General features: G+C 37.0%; 1 protein-coding gene across 2 annotated transcripts; it reads right to left on the bottom strand.

The window, feature by feature from the left end:
• Nucleotides 1–13,514: 13,514 nt before the first annotated feature.
• stx5al (syntaxin 5A, like) lies at nt 13,515–18,884 on the bottom strand. 2 transcript variants are annotated; one of them, XM_083563778.1, is made up of 11 exons: nt 18,762–18,884; nt 17,984–18,231; nt 17,232–17,302; nt 17,036–17,091; nt 16,878–16,948; nt 16,649–16,765; nt 16,044–16,100; nt 15,893–15,971; nt 15,275–15,372; nt 15,076–15,197; nt 13,515–14,960 (listed from the first exon to the last, which is right to left on the bottom strand). In XM_083563778.1, exons 2-11 carry the CDS (start codon nt 18,206–18,208, stop codon nt 14,801–14,803), a joined length of 1,056 nt encoding a protein of 351 aa, XP_083419904.1. In that variant the 5' UTR covers nt 18,209–18,231; nt 18,762–18,884; the 3' UTR covers nt 13,515–14,800. The 2 variants fall into 2 exon arrangements, with proteins under 2 accessions (XP_083419904.1, XP_083419905.1); XM_083563779.1 differs by lacking the exon at nt 18,762–18,884 and adding an exon at nt 18,462–18,599.
• Nucleotides 18,885–23,802: the final 4,918 nt, after the last annotated feature.

Here is a 23,802-nt window from a genome sequence, read left to right as displayed (position 1 = left end):
GGTCATCTTCTCCTTAATACAGTGCAGTCGCCCTGTCCCATGTGCAGAAAAACACCCCCAAAGCATGATGCTACCACCCCCATGCTTCACAGTAGGGATGGTGTTCTTGGGATGGTACTCATCATTCTTCTTCCTCCAAACACGTTTAGTGGAATTATGACCCAAAAGTTCTATTTTGGTCTCATCTGACCACATGACTTTCTCCCATGACTCCTCTGGATCATCCAAATGGTCATTGGCAAACTTAAGACGTGCCTGGACATGTGCTGGTTTAAGCAGGGGAACCTTCCGTGCCATGCATGATTTTAAACCATGACGTCTTAGTGTATTACCAACTGTAACCTTGGAAACGGTGGTCCCAGCTCTTTTCAGGTCATTGACCAGCTCCTCCCGTGTAGTTCTGGGCTGATTTCTCACCTTCCTTAGGATCATTGAGACCCCACGAGGTAAGTTGTTGCATGGAGCCCCAGTCCGAGGGAGATTGACAGTCATGTTTAGCTTCTTCCATTTTCTAATGATTGCTCCAACAGTGGACCTTTTTTCACCAAGCTGCTTGGCAATTTCCCCGTAGCCCTTTCCAGCCTTGTGGAGGTGTACAATTTTGTCTCTAGTGTCTTTGGACAGCTCTTTGGTCTTGGCCATGTTAGTAGTTGGATTCTTGCTGATAGTATGGGGTGGACAGGTGTCTTTATGCAGCTAACGACCTCAAACAGGTGCATCTAATTTAGGATAATAAATGTAGTGGAGGTGGACATTTTAAAGGCAGACTAACAGGTCTTTGAGGGTCAGAATTCTAGCTGATAGACAGGTGTTCAAATACTTATTTGCAGCTGTATCATACAAATAAATAGTTTAAAAATCATATATTGTGATTTCTGGATATTTTTTTTTTAGATTATGTCTCTCACAGTGGACATGCACCTACGATGACAATTTCAGACCCCTCCATGATTTCTAAGTGGGAGAACTTGCAAAATAGCAGAGTGTTCAAATACTTATTTTCCTCACTGTATATATATACACACACACACACACACACACACACACACACACACACACACACACACACACACACACACACACACACACACACACACACATATATATATACACACACACACACACATATATATATATATATATATATATATATATATATATATATATATATATATATATATATATATATATATATATATATATATATATATACAGTGAGGAAAATAAGTATTTGAACACCCTGCTATTTTGCAAGTTCTCCCACTTAGAAATCATGGAGGTTCTGAAATTGTCATCATAGGTGCATATCCACTGTGAGAGACATAATCTAAAAAAAAAAATCCAGAAATCACAATGTATGATATTTTAACTATTTATATGTATGATACAGCTGCAAATAAGTATTTGAACACCTGTCTATCAGCTAGAATTCCGACCCTCAAAGACCTGTTAGTCTGCCTTTAAAATGTCCACCTCCACTACATTTTATTATCCTAAATTAGATGCACCTGTTTGAGGTCGTTAGCTGCATAAAGACACCTGTCCACCCCATACAATCAGTAAGAATCCAACTACTAACATGGCCAAGACCAAAGAGCTGTCCAAAGACACTAGAGACAAAATTGTACACCTCCACAAGGCTGGAAAGGGCTACGGGGAAATTGCCAAGCAGCTTGGTGAAAAAAGGTCCACTGTTGGAGCAATCATTAGAAAATGGAAGAAGCTAAACATGACTGTCAATCGCCCTCGGACTGGGGCTCCATGCAAGATCTCACCTCGTGGGGTCTCAATGATCCTAAGGAAGGTAAGAAATCAGCCCAAAACTACACGGGACGAGCTGGTCAATGACCTAAAAAGAGCTGGGACCACCGTTTCCAAGGTTACTGTTGGTAATACACTAAGACGTCATGGTTTGAAATCATGCATGGCATGAAAGGTTCCCCTGCTTAAACCAGCACATGTCCAGGCACGTCTTAAGTTTGCCAATGACCATTTAGATGATCCAGAGGAGTCATGGGAGAAAGTAAGTCATGTGGTCAGATGAGACCAAAACAGCTTTTGGGTCATAATTCCACTAAACGTGTTTGGAGGAAGAAGATTGATGAGTACCATCCCAAGAACACTATCCCTACTGTGAAGCATGGGGGTGGTAGCATCATGCTTTGGGGGTGTTTTGCTGCACATGGGACAGGGCGACTGCACTGTATTATGGAGAGGATGACCGGGGCCATGTATTGCGAGATTTTGGGGAACAACCTCCTTCCCTCAGTTAGAGCATTGAAGATGGGTCGAAGCTGGGTCTTCCAACATGACAATGACCCGAAGCACACAGCCAGGATAACCAAGGAGTGGCTCTGTAAGAAGCATATCAAGGTTCTGGCGTGGCCTAGCCAGTCTCCAGACCTAAACCCAATAGATAATCTTTGGAGGGAGCTCAAACTCCGTGTTTCTCAGCGACAGGCCAGAAACCTGACTGATCTAGAGAAGATCTGTGTGGAGGAGTGGGCCAAAATCCCTCCTGCAGTGTGTGCAAACCTGGTGAAAAACTACAGGAAACGTTTGACCTCTGTAATTGCAAACAAAGGCTACTGTACCAAATATTAACATTGACTTTCTCAGGTGTTCAAATACTTATTTGCAGCTGTATCATACAAATAAATAGTTTAAAAATCATATATTGTGATTTCTGGATTTTTTTTTTTTGATTATGTCTCTCACAGTGGACATGCACCTACGATGACAATTTCAGACCCCTCTATGATTTCTAAATGGGAGAACTTGCAAAATAGCAGGGTGTTCAAATACTTATTTTCCTCACTGTATATATATATATATATATATATATATATATAAATCATTCCAGTATTTTAATTCATGGTAAAATAATATACTGTACATTTGTTGGCTAATGCTTTAAAGAATTTAAATGGAAAGCAAAACTAAATATATAAAAAAAACCACAGAGAAGAAGGTGAGCATTATAAATTACAGTCAAATATAAAGCGAAAGCAAAGTTTTATTGATGGTACTTAATTTGCTTAATTAAAACATATTTTTATAATAAAAGCATATTATAAAGTAACACTGTAATACCTATAAACATGTATTATTTTTATTATTATTACTATTCTTCTTCTTCTTCTTCTTATTATTATTATTGTAGTTGTTAACAATTGGTATTGTATGAGGAAGTCAGGTGTGTCAGAGAAGTATGTGAGGGTGGTGCAGGACATGTTTGTGTGAAAGCGTGTGACAGCAGTGAAGTGGTTCAAGATGTAGGTGGGAGTGCATCAAGGATTGGCTCTGAGCCCTTTCCGTTTTGCAGTGGTAATGGACAGGTTGACAGACGAGGTCAGACAGGAGTCTCCATTGACTATGATGTTTGTGGATAATATTGTGATTTGTGGTGAGAGTAGGGAGCAGGTTGAGAAGAGCCTGAAAAGGTGGAGGTATGCGCTGGAGAGAAGGGGAATAAAAGTCAGTAGGAGTAAGACAGAGTACATGTGTGTGAATGAGAGGGAGGGCAGTGGAGAAGAGGTGGAGAAGGTGGAGGAGTTTAAGTACCTGGGATCATTAGTACAAAGTAATGAAGAGTGTGTTATAGAATTGAGGAAAATAGTGCAGGCAGGGTGGAGTGGGTGGAGCAGAGTGGCAGGAGTGATTTGTAATAGAAGGGTATTGGAGCTGGCGGGAGTTGTAGATGCTGAGATTTTCATTGGGAGTGATGAGGATGCACAGGATTAGATATGAGTTTATTAGAGGGACAGTGCATGTAGGAAGTTATAGAGACAAGGTGAGGGAGGCAAGATTGAGATGGTTTGGACATGTGCAAAGAAGGAAAATGGGGTATATCGGTAGGAGAATGCTGAGGATGAAGCCACCAGGAAGGGGGAAAAAAAGAAGGAGGAGGTTTATGGATGTGGTGAAGGAAGACATGCAGGTAGTTGGTTTAAGAGAGGCAGATGTAGAGGACAGAGTAGTGTGGAGCAGCCGTAAGAAGAAGAAGAAGTTTGTAGTTGTTAATAATAATAAATCTTAAATATACCTTTACATGACTTAATTTGTCCTAATTTAAGGAAATAAGAAATAAAGATCATTCTTAAACCAAAAATGTGTCAACCTGCACCTTAACCCCACCTCATAGACTCTCCGTACATATTCTATCACTGTTTGTCTTAGTACCTAATGTTTTCATAGCATTCACTATATTGGTTTACGGTTTGCGTGTATTTAAGCAGTGTTACATTCTACTCTGCATACCTGTGGAAGCTTTGTCAGTCATTCGAGGGTCATGGCAGGTGTAAATCCAAAAACCCGGAGTCATATTGCAATCAGCTACATACTGATCTGAGCGCACCAGCATTAGATATCTGATTTAAAAGCCATCTGGTACGTGGACATGGCCCTGCGAAACACTACAACTTCCCTGCAGACCTTAGAACTTATGTTGTTCTTGGATTGACAGACAGATTTGAAGCCCAAAGTATGTTTTAATAACATAATACTTAGCAACATGCTAAAGTAGCCATAAATCAAATAGGTGACATCATGTAGTTTTTGTATCAGCAATGGTTGCTGGTTTTGGAACAACACACGTTCAGCCTCAAAATATCACTACAGAGCACCTTTAAATTGTCATAATCTTGATCTTTAAGAAAATCTTTATATGCACCAGTCGAGAAATACCTCCAGATGCACCAGGAGGTAAAGCATGGTGTAGTGTAACTTATATTTCATAAAGAAATAAAATGAAAAAGCTGCAATTTCTTTGTCTTTAGCAAATAAAATAGTCTCTTAAAACAATTTATTTCAAGTTTCTGAGTTTTTCAGAAATGTAATCATTTTACTGGTCACTATAGGAAATTGGTATTTATCTAAAGTTCATGCATATCGTTCAGGAAAACAAATGAGATGGAAGCTACTGGATGCACTATACCATCAAAATCCTGTTCTTGGCTGATGATGCTCCAGGTGAGGGTGTTTTGTTTGAGGTTGATTATCAAGCTCCAACATTTAGAGATGCTTCTCCGCTCTTCACAGCTGTAAAGAGTTTTCAGTTACAGTAGCCTTCCTCATTCAATGGGTGTTTTTTCTGCACTCTATTTAAAATCCATAGGCTGTTGTACTTGGAAATCACAGGAGCTCAGCAGTTACTGAAATAACATAGTGTCTGGCACCAACACTCACACCATGATCAAAGCCACTCAGATCCACCCATTCTTGTATCTGCATGGATTTAGGCTGCCTGGATCATTTCATGAATGAGCAGGTGTACAGGTCTTTCTATGATAGTGGGCAGTAAATGTGAATTTGTTTAACTTTAAAAGCTAAAATGCCAAGCGATTTTTCTATACGAAAGCAATCTAACACATCCGGATGAAGAATTTTTAGTGGCTCAGCAGAGAGTTTATTTCTGTGTAGTTCTGCTCTACTACCTTGCAATTCGTGCATAAGCTATGTAATAGGAGTCTAAAGCACAGAGAAAATCACCAGGTTTTTTTCCTCTCAAACTATCCTTCATCATAATTCACTATGGACTCCCAAAGGCCTCCTAATGGTACAATTTATTTTAATATATATATATCTATACATTTTATGATTTATGATAAAGATTATTCAACACTTACTTACTATTTAAATAAATGGAATACAATATATTGAATTTTTGCATTTAGTTATACATTGTACTGTAGTGTACTCATAAATGCATTTTCGTGACACCATGCCATAAGGAATCTGTTGTACATCTGGCAATTTGTAAATGAAAGATTCTCATTCCCATGTCTAGAAGCAAGAATGTCTGAAAAATGTTGTTGATGTTGTGATTAAATAAGTTTATAAAATTAAAGTAAATGTATTGAATTTAGTAAAACAATCAATACATGTCTGCAGCCATCAATTACACATCAGAACAGATGAGTACATCAGTAATGCTCTATTATTCATGATGATGTACCACCACACTACAACCAGCATGTCTACAAAAATGCCTGCATCATCCATTTCCTAACTCTCCTGATCTTCTTTACCTAGTACAACAGAAATCTCTCTCTGCTGTTGAAATAGCTCATCTTGAAGTGAGGACAGCTGCCCTGGGACAATCCTAACGACCACTGGGGATGCAAATCCTCCTGTAATAAAGAGTAGACCAGTTGGAGATGATGGAGGGATAACCTACAGTAATACCTCTAAAAGGGGATGGCTGTAACCACAGCATCTTGCGTTTCCATAGATTAAAGTAAACACCAACAGTTGCTCCAGTCAATTTTAACCAGCTGTTGAATGGTCACATGCTTTTCTGGGTACATAGTTCAAACTTATTATTTTTTTTTAATATCTCTTTTGTCATCTCTGTTCCTTTTGTGCTGGTTATGAACAACAGTCATAGCCTGATTAAATTAGCTGAACTGTGGCACTCTATTTAACCAACTGGGATTTGTAATTAACTGATGTACGTCTGTGCTCCTTACACTGGGCTCTGTGCCATATTCAGTAAAAAATGAAATACGCTCAGTTATATTATTGGTTATATTATTGAGGTGCTTCCATGGTTTATTAAATACCCCAAACATATTGTTGCTGCCTGTGAAAACGGGGGTTGGGAAAATCGCTCCTGACACTGCTCATAAAAATATCATCCATCGATCATATACGATGTTGGGGAGTGTACCTACGATGTCAGAAAGTTGTAAAGTTGCAAATTGGTTGAGTCATACGTGTTCAAAACTGAAATCAGTGATCATACATACAGTATCCGCTTGCATCCTGACAGCTCCTGAAGTGTGCGGCACAACTTCCATTTGCAGCTTGATTCAGTTTGTTGTGAACCTTTATGCCCACTTTGCTCTTTCAATGTAATTTGTGTGAGAGTCTCCAGCTCTCCTCTCTCCCAGGCTCTGAATGTGATTCAACAGCTGTTAAACAGGAGTCTTATTACTCACAGGGGAAGCAGTGGTAAATCACAGTTGTCTGGTGAACTGATTCAGGGGTCACATTCACTGGCTAAGTGTAAAAAATATTTTTTTTTAAATTGATCAGTGGCAGAAAGTGATGATTTACTCGGCGAGAAAGAGTGGAAGTATTACAAAAGTAGTTTTGAATTAGGAACGGGAATATGATACGCTATTAGAAAAAGTTAGCTGGCTACTCTTTTCATGAGCCTTTACTCTATAGACTGCATGGATCTTTACTAGTGGTCAATCAAACAATAGGGATGAAAGCATGGCATCCAGGTGTTGTTCATTGAAGTAAATCCAGTAGTCATTGAGGGAGATATGTTACTATTTAATGTGGTTATAGATTCTCCTCCCCTTCAAGACAAATGATGTTAAGTAGCTGGCCTGTACACATCTGAACCTGGCTGTACCCGAACCAACAGCACCAAACGTCCCAGACACCATCTAAGGAGCAACAGAAAAGTTTCCTTGCACATAACCCAGACAACCTCTGCAAGATGACCTCATGGTCTTCCCAAATATCAGGTAAAGTATTTATACGGACGTTGCAAGGCCGAATGCTGAAATCGACACGGGCACAAGTGCATACTGAAGATGCAAGAAAATTCCATCTGCCCCTTGAACAACTGTCATTATATCCCTTTTGGATTCATGTCAGCATGTAGGATCACTCAGAATGTCTATTATTAGATCTACTTGAGGTTTTTGGCCAGTGACTTAACAGGAATTCTTCCTGGGAAAGTTGGGATTGTTGTAAGAAAACGACATGATGCTTGTTGTATCTTAAAAAAAAAAAAAAAAAGTCTTTAGATAATGAAGCAAAAAATCTAAGATTATTATATTGAAAAGATTTATTAGTATACAAATATGCCGAGGTAATTGGATTACAATGCAAAACTCACATCATGTAAAAACATGATGAATATAAAATTTTATAAATAGATTATATTCTATAGAAACACTGTATAGAAAACAATAGGTGAAGTTTTACGTTTGGAATTGTTAAATCCTTTCGGCAAATAATGTAGCAATTTTTGAAAGTTGTTTGTAGATCATTCTACAAACAAGTATGATTTTTTTAGAATAAATAATTAACAACAAAATCTATATATTATCAAAATCATCTAAACGTCTACATTATCTTGTATTTGTTAAATGATAATCCCATAATGAGGGCTGTTAGATGACTTCCTTTTGTTTAAGATTTAAAAAAAATATATATATAAAATATATATTTCCTGCAGTGTACCTGGATTTTAATTATTTCCAGATACATTAAAAATGTAAAAACAAGTTGCATGCATTTGTTTTGTGGTAATACTAATGGTCAAGAGGTCAAGATCAATTAGCTTTTATTGTCACTTCAACCATATATAGCTGACGCAATACACAGTGAAATGAGACCTTTTCTCTGAACCCTGGTGCTACAGTACATAAAAAAACATAGAACTACATCACACAACATATAGCACCGTACAGAACACAGAGCTAAAGAATTAAGTTGTACTCGCCACATAAAGTGCATCGTGTGCAACCGAGTACAAACAGTGCAGATGAAAAACAAGACAGTGTTAAACAGATACACAAAACACAAAATTGTGCAGCCAGTAAACCTAATGTACAATGTGTTAATGTTCTGTGGTAATAAAACATAGATAGTCCAATAGAAGTAATATCCGATATAGAAATGAAAGCAATCTTGACAGAGTTGAATGTATTCATTGTCTTACTTTTCAACTTCGTCACAAAAAACAAAAAAAATCAGCAATCAGTCATGAAAATATTTTACATTTCAAATCAAGAAATGCCGTGTTATGTTGGTGTTATAAAAATGTCACATTATGTCACACTATGTAAGTCCTATCTTTGCATCATCTTCATAAAGCAAGCAGCGCTCCAGTTTTGCATAAAAACTTTTATAAATGGATTGTCCGATGCCAAACCCCTTAAAAGGAGAATGAAACATAGAAAAACTGAGGAGCTTTCAGATGTTGGAGTGATCATGGCTAAAGCTTTCCATGACTAAGATCAGAATATGAAGCCTTACCTGGTGTTTTATGTTCTTCTTTCGGGATTCCTCAAGCCGTAGCACCAAAAACGCACCTTCCTGTGTTTGACTGGTGAGTATTATAAAATGTCTTTTATTTTTACAAATTTATTGGCCTTCAAGAAGAGACTCAATGATATGCTGGATTTGAATTAAGACCACAGCAAATAGCTATGATGAGTTATAGTGATCCCTGACTTCTGTAGCCTCAGGCATGGCCAATGAGACCAAATATGATGATTTACCATACCATCTCTTGTCTCACCACTTCGCTTTATTTCTCAGATTGCACATTTTCCTGACCACAGATTGATTACGTCCTACGTCCTGTCCCAACATGGACGATCTCAATAATGTAGGTGAAAGTACTTTCCACGACTTGCCACTTACCATCCAAAGACTGAAGAATAAATTAAAACGTGGATGGTATCCTTCCTGGATAAATCCTTTCACAGAGATCACTGACTCTTTTCTTTTGACCTGTATCAAGATGAAGTGTCCTACCTGAAAGTCCTTGAGTCTTTGTTCTCTTTCTTTTTAACCTTAACAACATTCAAAGGGTGAGGTTTATAATATGCAGTCAAGTTATTATTAGCATTTTTTTTTTTATGCTTTAACTAGAAAATTTATGGTGTCTTTTTTTTTATAGACTAGGCATAAAGGTATTCCAAATCCCAAAGTGACATAATCTAGCACACATTCTACACAGGAAGTTGCAAAAATGGTAAAAATGGCATCTTAGCAAGCAAATATATCTTTAATCTAGTATTTCTAGTTATAGGATTACAACAAACCTATTAGGGCTACTAGTACTTTTACATTTATTTCAGGCTTGAAATGGTCTTTCCACATTCATTTCAATTCAAGCATTCATTTCTAGAAAGAAGAGAAATTATCTCCCAATGTGAAAATGTAAAGCTTAAAATTAATTTAAAAAAAAACAACAACAACTAGGTTTAATAATATTTGGTTTCTTGGTGATCTTGAAATAGGAAACACTCAATCAAATTGACAATATCAAAAGAATTACATTTTCTATGATGCCATTTTTTTCCAGTGAATGAACCATGACTGTCTCTATATCTTTGGTCATCTGTCAAAAAATACACTTGTATACAATGATTAAATTGTTCCTAAAGCAATAAAGTATGACTGCTTTAGCTCTTTCCCTTTTTTAAAAGCTACAGAATAACAAAAAAACTTACTCGTTCCCTTTACCGATGGTGTTGGCGGACGTTTTCTTTCTCTTTAGTTTGTCTTCGCCTTGTTTTGAATTTTAATTGCATTCGCTTCGAGTCAAAAACACACACGAAAAAAAAAAGCAAGAAAACACGGATAATGACTCCGATGACCTGATGGGCTGGAGATATGATGTGAGGAGCGCCTTGGGTTCCAAGACAGAATTTTCGAATTGATTAAACACTAATGCCTGTGTTTATCTCCCACTTTACAAGCGTCTTCAATTAAGCCCCCTTTGTGCTATTTTTCTGATGATGCATGGACTTCGGAGGCCGCAAATTGATCTTTATGCAGACGTGTGCAATTTTAGCCCATTTTGCCCAGGACTATGCAGTGCACTTCCAGACATCTCAGAAATGGTCAATTCCAACCCAATTTCCATCCACTTGAACAGGTTACTGAAATGTTCTGTAAAATATTACAAAACACCATTAGCTCATAGCACGTAGGAATAAAAACTCTCGGAGGACATCACCATTTATCACATATTTAATTGCGAGTGTTTAGAGTTTGAACCGACATCTATGCACAGTGAAAAGCATAATGAGTGACAGACAGAAGAGGCCGTGTGTAAGCTTTTTTTCCCCCTCAATCCTGATGGGAAGTAGGCCGGCAGACACCTCCAAAGAAACAGCACTCTCCTGCACTTGATCAATACACAAAGAACTCTTACATTACACATTAATCTAATAATCTAAATACTCTGGCAAGCTTTTAACATAAGAACGAAGAGGGGAGGCGGTTGAAGAAGGAAGAATAGTGAGAAGTAGGAAGGATTATGACCAGCACTTAAGTTTACATCTAAATCTAGTTTTCTTCACATGACAGAAAAGCTTTATAGTCTTCTGCCTACCCTGATGTTTTCAAGTGCAGATTGCGCAAAATCAAACCATTATGTTATTACGCTCTTGTTTCTAATGGTGTACAATAGAAAAGTTTTTCTGTTTCCATTACATGGTATACAGAATGTTGTGTAAGTATCCCCTCTTTGATTGCACCATATTTTTAGCATTAAAACCTAAAGTTTAAATGGACATATATTTGTAACCATTTGATTTATTCTATTTAACATGTGAAGATGCAAAATATTTTTCATTCAGTTGTTGGTTGCATGTATTTAATCATGTGGTAGAACATCTTTGGCTGAAATCAGAGCTCTCCTTATCAGCGAAATGGATATTTTTTATTATTTTCTTTCCCAAAAAGGATCACACTGCTGTTGAAGACTGTCGCTACACAGAAATGTATAAATCTTGCTACTTTTTTTTTTCATCAGCGTTCTAGGCTTTGAATGGACCATTCTACCGCAAAGAGATTTTTGTTTTTGAACAGCTTTGGTAGAATGCACAGCCTCCCCCCCAGTCTCGAGTTTCTTGCAGATATTTTGGATTAGTCCCTGACTTACAAAGGGGATACAAAGCGATACACTGACCTCATCTCAATTTAATATCAAGGCCAAATCCAGACATGGGCTAGCCTACACTGGAGTCTTAAAGAATAATGATCAGTATGGGGTAGTATTTGTTAATAATTTACTCTGAACTCCGTCGACGTTTTAATGACGTGTAAAAATGTTAATATTTGTACAATTTCTTCATATCGCTATTGTCATCGTAACATAAAAAAGTCAAACCATCATAACTTGGAGACTTGGAGGTATTTGGATTGTCCAGTATTTGGCTTTTTTTTTTTTTTTTTTTATAATAGACTTAATAGGTGCTTTGCAGGATGATGAAAGATTTGGGATTTTTTTTTGCAAAAACATTTTTTTTTAAAGCTTGTTGGTCTTCATGAGACTTTTTGTTGAGGTATGTTCTATAACCTTCCCGTGGGCTCACCACCTGCAGGAGGGACCGTAAGGGACGGTGCTGTGAGGATTGGGCAGCAGTCGAAGGCGGGGGCCTGCTTAGACTGCTGCCTCCGCGACCCGAATTACGGATAAGCGGGAGAAAATGAATGAATGAATGAATGTTCTATAACAAACCCTTGGGATTGTCAGAAACAGTTCCCATAGCATTTAATTACCTTTGGTTTTACAGAAACAAGGGTGAATATTTACAACCTTCACATTTGTATTAATAATTTAGAATTGATTTCCTCCTACTTTAACTATATGGCCTATACTGTGTAGCTTTAATATTTAAAATCCCATTTAAATATATTTCAATGAAAGGCTGTAACATTACAAAAGGAAAAGTTCAAGAGAAGTGAATGCTTCTGCAAGCTACTGTATACACCCAGACAGACACTAATCCAATTTCATATTATACAATCCCAACTAGGATACTGAAAGTATATTAGAAATATACATGCATGGATATGGAGACACTGTGAAAATCATTTAGCAGACTTTGTGAACAACATGGCCCCAGTTTTATTTTGATTTGGTTTTAACTGTTTAAGTGCTGAAGCATTAAAATGCAGAGGGAAAGAACAGTTTAGTATTAGCAGATTAACATTTATCCTCAGCCCATTAGATTGTGTAGACAGGAAAGGTGCTTTAAACCACTCACGGCCCATGCAGGACAGATTGGTGCCAGGATGTCGTTAACATGTTTGGCTCATTTGTTTTAAGGTAAGGTTTGGTCTTTTCATGGTCTTCAGAGATTTCTGACACAATATTTCAGTGTTGTAGCAATAAGAGAGCTGTGTAAACTTGACAAGGTATATGTGATGACTTGTAAATAAAACACCCAAAAAGTTGAATCAAGAGCCCTAAATGGACTAAAGATGTTTCTCCATCATAAATATCTCAAAATCCTTAACAATCCCTAATGATTTCTATCTTAAGATTTACTCTGTATTGAATGTTTCACTGCATTGAACCATTGCTGGACATTATATCCTCCTGTCCTATATTTAGGTGTTTCCCTGGTCTGCCATATTCACTCTGGAGCCCCAGCGTCCTAGTCAATGCTCCCCTGCTGTGATGGTGACCCAAACACTTGTGCAGGAGCTGGACTCTTTGCTGAAGCACACTGAATGCTTACGTCAGGAGAGGGCAGCCAAGATTAGTAGACAGCTCCTGTGTGGACTACAGCTGGCTGGCAACAACACAGCAGAAGCCCCCTACCAGATCATGGCTGAAGAGCTGCAAGAGCTTCAGGAATTCTGCTTAAAGATCCCTTCCTCCCAGTGTGACCCTGTTGTTCTCAAGTGGCTCATCAAGTTTGTTGGTAGATTGGGTGATAAAACTCTTAATGTATATGAGTCCTATATAGTGTTATAGACCTGGATATATGTGTGAGATTGAATCCACATTGACAGTCGCATAAAACACAAATCACCAGCATTTAGTTTATTTTCACATCAATAATTTAAAAGGATTCTCGAGAGTACGTAAAACAGAATCTGACCTAATTTTAATAACAGAAATATCTGCTAAATTACAGGCTGTGCGTATGAAATAAGAAATTGTTTGCATTTTTGAAAAAAGTGAAAAACTGCAACCGTTAAAGAAGAACAAGGCTGTAGACGGAGCGAAGGTTTTCCCATTAACAAGCCAGAGACGATCAAACATATTTACCTGCTGAACTTTTATTCCCTGATAAAAAATACAGCTGTACATGACAGGAAGTGGAATGTTGTCTTCATTTGTATCCTTGAATTTTAAACCCTAAAATTGCACTTTATGATATGAATTATGTTCTGCTGATGCATAATGGTCGTCTTGGAAATGAAAATTCCTGAAGTACCTCTTATAGCAAATTTTTTCAATAATTGCAATTGCTAGTAAAACTTTCTTCTTATTAAAGCCAATTGTACTTACAGACTTTTTTGTCACCCACTAGGCAACTCTCTGGTTATCAGACAACAGCTACCGTTCTCGAAGGATAAAATTAGCACATGCATCCGCTAAGGCATGTGAAGGTATCCTCCGCATCCGCAAACACAATCTCACAAAAGCCCACGGCTGGCTAATGTCACTGTGATTGACAAGGGGACAGACAGAGCACTGAGCACTGAGCTCTTGACTCCTGACCATAAATTAAAATGGTATTGGCAGGATTCTGAACTCCTGAATATGCTAGTTTTAAATGAGACCCAGCTGGCACTGTGCCCCATATAAGAGTTTTGCTCGAATCTAGACCGCTGTCTCAACATAAAACTGGCAACTGAATCAGAGTGCATAAAAAAAAGTCTGAGACAAAACCAGTTACACATTGTGATTATGATTCCAAAGCCTAATGATCAATAATGAAAGAAGCCATTTACAGCCGCAGTGGTGTAGCTACCCTGTCTTCTAATCTACATGGATAAGTAGAGTGAGGATATGTTGGAGGTTTTTGTGTGCGTATAAAATTGCCTACTTAAACAATTTTTTTTTTTTTGGCCTCAAAAAAATAACTTGCTATCAGAAGTTACTTTAGTAGTATCAAATAACACTGCTTATGATCCAAAGGTGCAGATTCGGTAAAGTCACATTATTTATAAACACGTTAAAGTCTCTAATCGCACCAAAGCTGAGGGATCCCTGTTTATTTTACATTTTAACTCCCTCATGCAATCCTCTCTTTTTTTCGGAGACTGCTCTGAATTGTCCGGTTGTCCATTGGAATCAAGCCAAGAAGACGACAAAGATAAAAAAGAACACGATGAGGATGAGGAAGATTTTGATGAGCAACCAGCGATTGTTGGAGACGGACTGAAAGTACTTTAGAATTTCCGTATGAGCAAAGTCCACATTGAGTTGAGTGTCTTCTACGTTAGCGTCGATCCTGTTACGAAAGGGGGTGGGTGGGTGGGGGAGATACGATGCAGGGTTAAAATGCATATAATCAAACAACGTCACTAGGTTTCTCTTACATTCCTGAACCCTGTCTTTCCTCTTACCTGTGCACGGTCTCTTCCTGCTCTTTCACCATGTGGGCCAACTGCTGGAAAATGGATCCCAACTCTACGATAGTAGTCTCAATGTTTTGCATAGTGTTGGCTCGGTCCTGAATATAAGACTCCTGATGACACAAACATGCATTAAAACTCTCCACTAGTGACAAGTGTATAATAAATCAACTAGGACACTATGAACTACCTTTTCATCAAGGAGAAGCATCTGCTGGCTGGAACTGAGATCCATGTCTATGGAGACATCTGCTTTCTTGGAATTGTCCTGCATCAATACTGAATTGCCTGTTGTAAAATTAACGATAAATACAGTTGCAAGCAGCGACTTGCAGATCCAAGCACCAAGAGAACAATAAAAGACAAGCAAATTAAAAAGACACAAAAAGCATCTTCTCAGTATGCAACTAGGCACCTTTATAACATACTTGGTGAAATATCTAGGTAGATAGTTGAAATTCTATTCTGTGTCCAGTTGGTGGTGCTGTGACAACGACTAAATACCGGACTGCCCATGCACTTATGCCCCCACATACAAATTTGCATGGTCTGACAAATTGACCGTTTGCAATGAAAGCATCATTTATACCATAAACAAATTCTATTTTTTTGTATCTGACAGAATTCTCAAAACCCAAAACGTATTAAAGTTAATGGACGATATTGGCAAAACACCCGTGCTCAGCACATTTCATACATTTAGGCAAACCAGGAATCCACACATTTGCTGGACCATAGATAATGAATATTTATACACACCGATCCGTTTATTATCTATAGAAAAGTCAATTATAAAACTGGAGCTTACTGAAGTTGGAGTTATGGAAGGAAGCGGAGGCTGGTGATTGAGAGAACTGCTCTTGTCTGCTTTTTTGTTGCTTCAGATTCTGCGAAATAAAATTCATTATTAATGAAATTGTCTTTGAAACCAATGTGCATTCATTTGTATCAAGATTTACCTCAGTTCTTACTTCCAGAACTGACTTGAAGTCACTCGACATTGATGCCAATTTTGACTGGAAAAGACAAGAATAAAAGATTATAAAAGAAAATATACAGATTTCTTTTTTATTGCTGCAACAACTAACCGATATAATCGATAATGATATTCAGTGTAAACGAACGCCGATATCGATTATGTCGGCTGCTCAAGTTACGGGTTAAAGTGACGATATGACAAGAGAACAGGGTCAACAGGCAGCAGGAACAAGTGTGGGTCCCAAGTTATCCAAGGCATGAGAACGTTTCATATTAAACACATGCCATGAGAAAAATGTATATTAAACATAGCAAAGAAAACTGTACTTGCAAATTATGCAAAGGGGCTTTTGTGTGGCATGAAAGTACCACGGTGACAAACACTTTCATACATATAAAACCCTAATTCAGGATATTTATACTTTTAATAAGCAACACATCTAATTAAAAAATACATGTTTTTAACCCGATTAATCAAAAGGGAAAAAAGGTATAAAATAAAACAATTGTCCGATTAAACAATTATCAAAATTCTCGTTAGTTGCAGGCCTAAATAATTTAAGTCATGTTTGGAAGATGACCATACCTGCAGTGATACAACAATGGTATTGGAATGTGTTTGAAGATGTCTGCTGTTTTGCCCCTTTCTGGATCGGACAAGCTCCTGGAGTTGGCCTATTTGTTTATTCAAGCTGTTAATATCCTGAACAAAAAACATATATATAAAAACACATCAATTAAACTAAAAACTAAATAAAACAAAAGAAAAGAACTATGATGATTAGCTGTGAAGTCAAGACCATAAAAATGTCTACCTGTTTCACGATGTAGGTCAACTCGTCAATTTCCACTGCTTTATCGTCAAACAGGGATTTCCGCTTGGCCACTGTAACCGAATGGACAGAACGTCACAAACTTTACCATAAGACACAGATTAAGACTTGGACGAGTGAACGGTTGTGCAGACACTTACATATCGTTAGCTTCTCCAACTTTGCAAAGGTGTTGCTAAGGTCCCTGCCAATTCTCCTACAAAAGCCATTAGAAAAATAGAATTATTACAAATCAGATGTCCAATGAGACAAAAAATCTTCAGCAATTAAAGTCAATAAAGAAGAACATTTCTGATGTAGTGTAGCGGTTAAAGAAAGGAAAGCTTTATTACTCACTTCGCAATGAGTGTGAAGTCACTCCTCTCTCTGACAGCAGTGTGAACTGGTTTAATCCCCTGTGCTCCATTCTAGTGGATTACAGAAACAGGTTGCAATGTTTACAAGTCTTGTTTTTTGTGCAAGCTGAATGAAAATGAATCCAGGACAGCATTTTAGATCTTCCTAGCTGATACATTGTATGCCCTCATAAGTTGCCTTTGAATGATGTTTAGCAGGTATAATCTCAGGAGAAACCCAGATTCCTCAAACTCAACTCAAACTAAATAAACTAGCAGGATTTACTGGCACCTCTCATTTTTAGAAGGTCATCTCTGAACGCCAAAATCAAGAAACTTTACTTTAATACTTAGATCATTGGTTCACCATCTTTCATTGGCACACTCTTTTTGCACTTTGATCAGTGGTTAGTTCAGCTCTCATCCCTCCTAATCTATCTATTGTACTCTAAAAGAGCTTCAAATATTAATTTTGGGGTTTCCACTACTTCCACATTGACTTTTTGATTACTGTGGCATTAAACACCAGTGGAAATGGTGACCGAAATCCCTTTTCTTCTTATAAACCCTAATGTAATTTTAAATGCATTTTGACCTCGTACAGAAATAAAGAAAATAACAACACATAAAATTGGCACGGGCCACGCACACAACCAATATTTCACATGTTTCAGGACTGAGTTTACCTTTTAAAGTGTTTTTTCTCTAGCACAAAGTATACCACGGTGGATCCACCAGTACCCCCCGACTCACCATTCTCCCCTGGAGCGACTTGCACACAGACTGAAACTCAGTGGTACGGTCTCTGCAGGACATGCTGATGGAGTCTACAGGAGGAACGAGAGGAAGAGGAACCGACAGAGGGGTCTCCAGCGGCTGGACCGGCTGGACCAGCTGGGTCTGGGTCTGGGTCTGGGAAGGCCCAGTGTAAACCCCTTCCTGGGTGCTCCTTGGAGTGTGTCGCCTGCGTGTATTCATGAGTGCTCCTGAACATCAAATACCTGAGAACAAGACAGTTCATAAATAATCTAAATACTCAAGAAATCTATTCAAAGGCATTAGAACCTCCTGCATGGACATGTATTATAAATATCTATGGAAAGGAGTTTTATCTTTTGGATAATCATGGATAAAAACCTCTAACATGCAGTAATAGTACACTTGTGAACTGTTAGTTTTGCTGACCAGAATGCAATATGCTAAACAACAGGTATTAGACAATAAACACGACCTAGCTAACTTCTCTTTCGAGTCAGTTTTAGATCCTTAAGCTTGTTATTATGTCAAAAAAATATACTTCTGTGTTATAAAAAAGTTTCCAGATGACAAAATAATAATAAAAAAATCATTATGTTGAGCTTCCTAACAGATCTTCCATTAAAGCTAACTGGCTAAGACACCTGACAGCCGGCTCAAGTAAATATCTAACAGCTGTTCTGTCAGAATAAAAAAGGTACACGCATTTAAAACCCGAATTTACACACGATTATAGAACAAATTCACGCCTAAATACTTTTTTTACCAGACACACCTGCAAATTGAGCTACTTTTCCCTTTGTTTTGTATGTGTATGTGTGTAGCTGCGCTATTAGCATTGAACATCCGGGTTCTGGTACAAACTCTTACGTCACTGCCACGTCTTCTTACAAGCCTCAGTAGTGGGGGATTTAAATAAATATTATATTTATTTAGTGGGGGATTTAAATATTATATAATATTGAAATCCCCCACTGCATATACAATATATATTTATATATTCAAATTACATAAAAAAAACTAATAAAAATTCCCTATATATATATATATATATATATATATATATATATATATATATATATATATATATATATATATATATATATATATATATATATATATAGGGACAAATTTACAATTATCAGGGGGGGACAAACTTATGCATTCTTTTGTCCATTCTTTATGCATTCTTTTATACCACTTTATCTGTGTAAAACTGCTTTGAAACAATTGGCCATTGTTAAAAGTGCTTACAAATTAACTAACCTGAATTAAGATGCTACTGCCTTTTAATAGATTTTTGTAGTATTTAGACAGCTCTCTCTCTCTCTCTCTCTCTCTCTCTCTCTCTCTCTCTCTCACACACACACACACACACACACACACAAATTGTGAAAAGATGCTTTCAGAAATATAACTACTCACAAAATGGATTAACAAAATAGAAAAGTAAATAAAGATATTCAAATAAATTTTTGGTATCATCACCCTTTTTTTATTTAATTTCTTACTTTTGCACAAAGTCAAAGATTTTGTAGGATCACAATCATGTGTAGGATTAAACAATGACACTAAGCAGGTGCTAATGATCAGTCATTGTATATGTAGGTTGAAACACAGTCATTAACAGCTGAAACAGTTGTGTAGGAGCTTCAAACTGGCTGAGGAACAGCCAAATGCTGATATTAAAGTAAGGTTGTGGAAGACAGTTTCAGGTGAGGCAAGGTGTCTCCCTGGGGTTTCAAGATGATTTGAAGAGAAAAAAAAAGGAGGCAACTTTGAGGATCGTAGATGCAGTGGTCGGCCATGGAAACTGGATTGAAAGACACATCATGCTTACTTTCCTTCAACATGCACAAAAACATAGGACCTGGGGTGCAGAAAAATGACAGCAAGTGCTCTGGACTGATCAAATCTGGAATATTTCACTGTAGAACTACATTCTCCTGGCATCCACAGAACCCAGACTCTACTCGCCCATCAGACTGCCAAACATACAGCACATATTTTCCTGTCCAGAGGCGGTGTTTTATATTATTCCCCTGGACGCTTGGCATTGCATTCGGTGATTTAAGTTGCTCGACCATGTAAATCCTTTGCATGAAGCTCCTGTTGGACTCCATAACAGTATACAGCTTTCTGTTTAATGGGTGAGCTGCTCCTACTAAACACTGACACAGTCTAAAAATAATCATCTTTAGCATTAAAACTTTAGAAAGCTGAATTGAAATATAATGCATCTCACCACAGTTCATGGTGTGAAATATAAAGATTATCTTTCACATGATTCTTCAAATAATAAAATTCATGCAATTAAAAGAATTTTAATTAATTCAGTAGTGATCTGTTATTAACCAATCAAGAGAAGCTCCACCCATAAGCGGAGCCACAAAAAATTAGTTGATACTCATAATGTTCCTCTCCACGGAAATCTTTAGTAAAAGGCGAAAGATTTATACGATATGAAGAGAAACAAGAGTGATAACCAAACAGCCGCTAGTTTCCCACCTCATACCAAACCCAACACACTACTGGGTGAGGGTGAATAAATAATCATATGTAAATTTCATTCAGCATGTAAAATAGGAATGTAAATAAACCCAAATATATATTTGTATATACCAATGACAAATGACTCAAAAAAAGAAAAAATAAACGCACTTCATTTTAAACGCACACGCGCAATGCACCATGGGCTGCATATAATTAGCACCCCCCAGCGGCCACTCTTTGAAGTTACCCAAGAATTGATTGGATTTTTCTTATGAATCATTTTAGAGGTCGAAAGCAATCTTTGACTAAATTTTAAGACCTTTCTGGATGAGAACATTGCAGGGGAAGAAATGCATTATAGTAGCGTTCAGAGGAAGACCTGTCAGCAGAGAAATGACAAGAGGCTGAACAATCATCTGGGCAGCCTGTGTGGAAGGAAATGGCCAAATACTTCAAAGCCACATAAGAAACATGTAAGGAGAAGGACAGTTGATTGTCCAGTTAACCTAAGGTTGCGAGCTGAGGCTAAAGGGGGAGAGCACAAAGTCATGAAAAGTTAAGAGATTTAAGTTGCTCGACCATTTAAATAAATTGCATGAAGCTCATGTTGGCCAGTGAAAGTTTCGTATTGTTCATCTAAGAAGCAGAGAAATGACACAATGAGCCTCTGAATTAAGAAACTACACTCACGGAGAGTAAACAATTTTGTCCTTTTGTTTATTTTTGCATGTATTTTAATATGAAAATGTTCTATTGTTAAACAATCAAGAGAAGCTCCACCCAAAAGTGGAGCCACAAAAAATTAGTTGATACTCATAATGTTCCTCTCCACGGAAATCTTTAGTAAAAGGCGAAAGATTTATACGATATGAAGAGAAACAAGAGTGATAACCAGACACAATCTAGAGTCCCACCTCATACCAAACCCAACACACTGCTGGGTGAGGGTGAATAAACAATCATATAGAAATTTCATTCAGCATGTAAAATAGGAACATATATATATATATATACACTAATGTCAACTGCAAAAAAAAAAAAAAATCACTTCATTCATTTTAAACGAACACGCGCAATGCACCATGGGCTGCATATAAATAGCCCACCCTAGCGGCCACTCCTTGAAGTTACCCAAGAATTGATTGGATTTCTCTTACGTATCTTATGAACTTCCCGTAAGAGAACATTGCAGGAGAAGAAATGCATTATAAAGCAAAATTATTTGATAATGACTTGATTAAAGAGCATTACAGAAACCTTCCTGGAAGTATAGTTTGTAATTAATACCTTTGTTGTCAGTCGTAATAAAACAATAAAAAAATAAGAGAGCATTGTGTCAAATATTTGCATTTAAAGATCAGTTGCAGTTTTTATAAATGGATATAAAAGTGCAGTGGGGTGGGAATCTGGGAACTTCAAAGTGAGGTGCATTCATGAGGTAGAAACATTGCAAAATAATATACTGTTTCTATGGACATGATGATTGTATATACAGGTGAACTTGTACATATGAATGTACATAAAGGAGAAGTTGTATTAATAAATAAAAATGATTTTAAAATTGAAAACATTTAATCTAATTTATTTATCCTTAAATATTGTGAATACACATGTATTCCACTAGACTGCATCATGCTTAAGTTATTATTAGCACAGATTTTTTGTTTTTAGTTTCTGTTTGAAAATAAAAAATAAATAAAAAAGCTCTCCACACTGAAATGGAGCCGCACAAAACTATTTGATTACTATGTAAATTAACAATGGATTTAACATTGGAATTTTTATAATTTAAGAAACATGGGCATAACATTCTGAAGTTTGCTTTGGATTGCTATGTTACTATTAACAAAGCAAGCACAAGTAAACTTAAGAATGTTATGCCCATGTTTCATAAATTGTAAAGATTCCATTATGCAAAACTTAAATTATTTCCGAATAAATTTTTAATTATGCAAATATACATGCATTTCAAAGATAGGTGACTTTTTAACAATATATACTGTATACAAAATATATAGATATTATAGTTTTATGAAAAGTTTTACAATAAATTGCTATTATAAATTCTTCTTCTTTCGGCTTCTCCCTATAGGGGTCGCCACAGCGTATCATCCGTCTCAAGACCCCCCCCCCCCCCCCACCCTGTCCTCTACATCTGACTCTTTCAAACCAACAGTCTTCCTTCACCACATTCACCAGATTCACAGTCTCCTGTCTTTTACTCAATGCCACTGTCTCTAAACCATACATCACAGGTCTCACCAACAGTCCTATAAACTTTCCCTTTCACTCTTGCAGATATTCTTCTATCACAAATCACTCCTGCTATCACTCTTCTCCACCCTGCCTGCACTCTTTTCTCTCTACTCTCTTCACCCCAGTTAACAGTGCAACCTAGTTCTAGACCTAGAACTCCTACTAGTCACAAGTCATTTGATAATCTAGCTTTATATATCAATACTTTGTTCATCCCAATAGGAAATTTACAATAGCACAATAAGTGCTATTATAATAATTAATAATAAAATCAATCCAACTCTACTAGTTAGGTCGAATTAATTATAAATTATAATGTTATGTAAGCTAGTTGAACAGTAAAAAATAGTGTTGCCTCAGGTGTAATAGTATAGCAGGCAACATAGCATAAGTGATATACAGGTACTATCCCATTTCATTAAATGCATTAGTCTATACTTTCCTTATAACGAGATGAGTGATAGAGCTGCATACACATCTTAATCTTTTGCACGTTTCCACCCTACTGCTTTTCTCTTTATTCTGAATTGGTCTCCTGTTGGCTTTGACCTTTTTTGGCGTGCATTAAATTTTTTTATGCCAAAAGAACAAGAGGTATTACATACTCATGTTAAATAAATAAAAATGATTACATATATTTCAAAGTTATTAGAGCATTACATGTTTTCAGTGCTATTTTGTTTCTTGCTTCTTGTCTACATTGAGCCCACTTTTTTTTATGAATATGGAATTTTACTAATAAAACAAACAAATGTATAATATATTGTTGTTCACGTTCTGTATAAAACAGCACATCTGCATCATTTCAGTTTTAATTTGCTTACATACATGACGTCACTCCCGGCCTTGTCACTGGAAATACCGAAGGCTGATGTGACGTCACTCCACCCCTTCTTTCCGAGTGTATGAGTGAATTAACTTATTCTAGGGTTGAGGGCACATTCCGAGTCCAGAGCGAAACAAAACTATGTAAGTACAAATCAAGAACTACACATTATATACTTTTCCATAAAAAAAATCTCTCCACAGAAATCATTAGTTGAAGGCGAAAGATGTATAGAATATAC

Source organism: Silurus aristotelis (assembly GCF_946808225.1).
Source record: "Silurus aristotelis genome assembly, chromosome: 16".
Lineage (NCBI taxonomy): Eukaryota > Metazoa > Chordata > Actinopteri > Siluriformes > Siluridae > Silurus > Silurus aristotelis.
The sequence above is the reverse complement of the archived record's forward strand: the minus strand, read 5'-3'. Positions and strand labels throughout refer to the sequence as shown.

What these genes read in the sequence shown, in the direction of transcription:
- stx5al (XM_083563778.1), bottom strand. Translation starts at nt 18,208, where the DNA reads ATGAATACACGCAGGCGACACACTCCAAGGAGCACCCAGGAAGGGGTT. An exon ending in AGTCGCTCCAGGGGAGAATG is followed by an intron (nt 17,303 to 17,983) that starts GTGAGTCGGGGG and finishes GTAATCCACTAG; the next exon opens with AATGGAGCACAGGGGATTAA. An exon ending in GACTTCACACTCATTGCGAA is followed by an intron (nt 17,092 to 17,231) that starts GTGAGTAATAAA and finishes TGGCTTTTGTAG; the next exon opens with GAGAATTGGCAGGGACCTTA.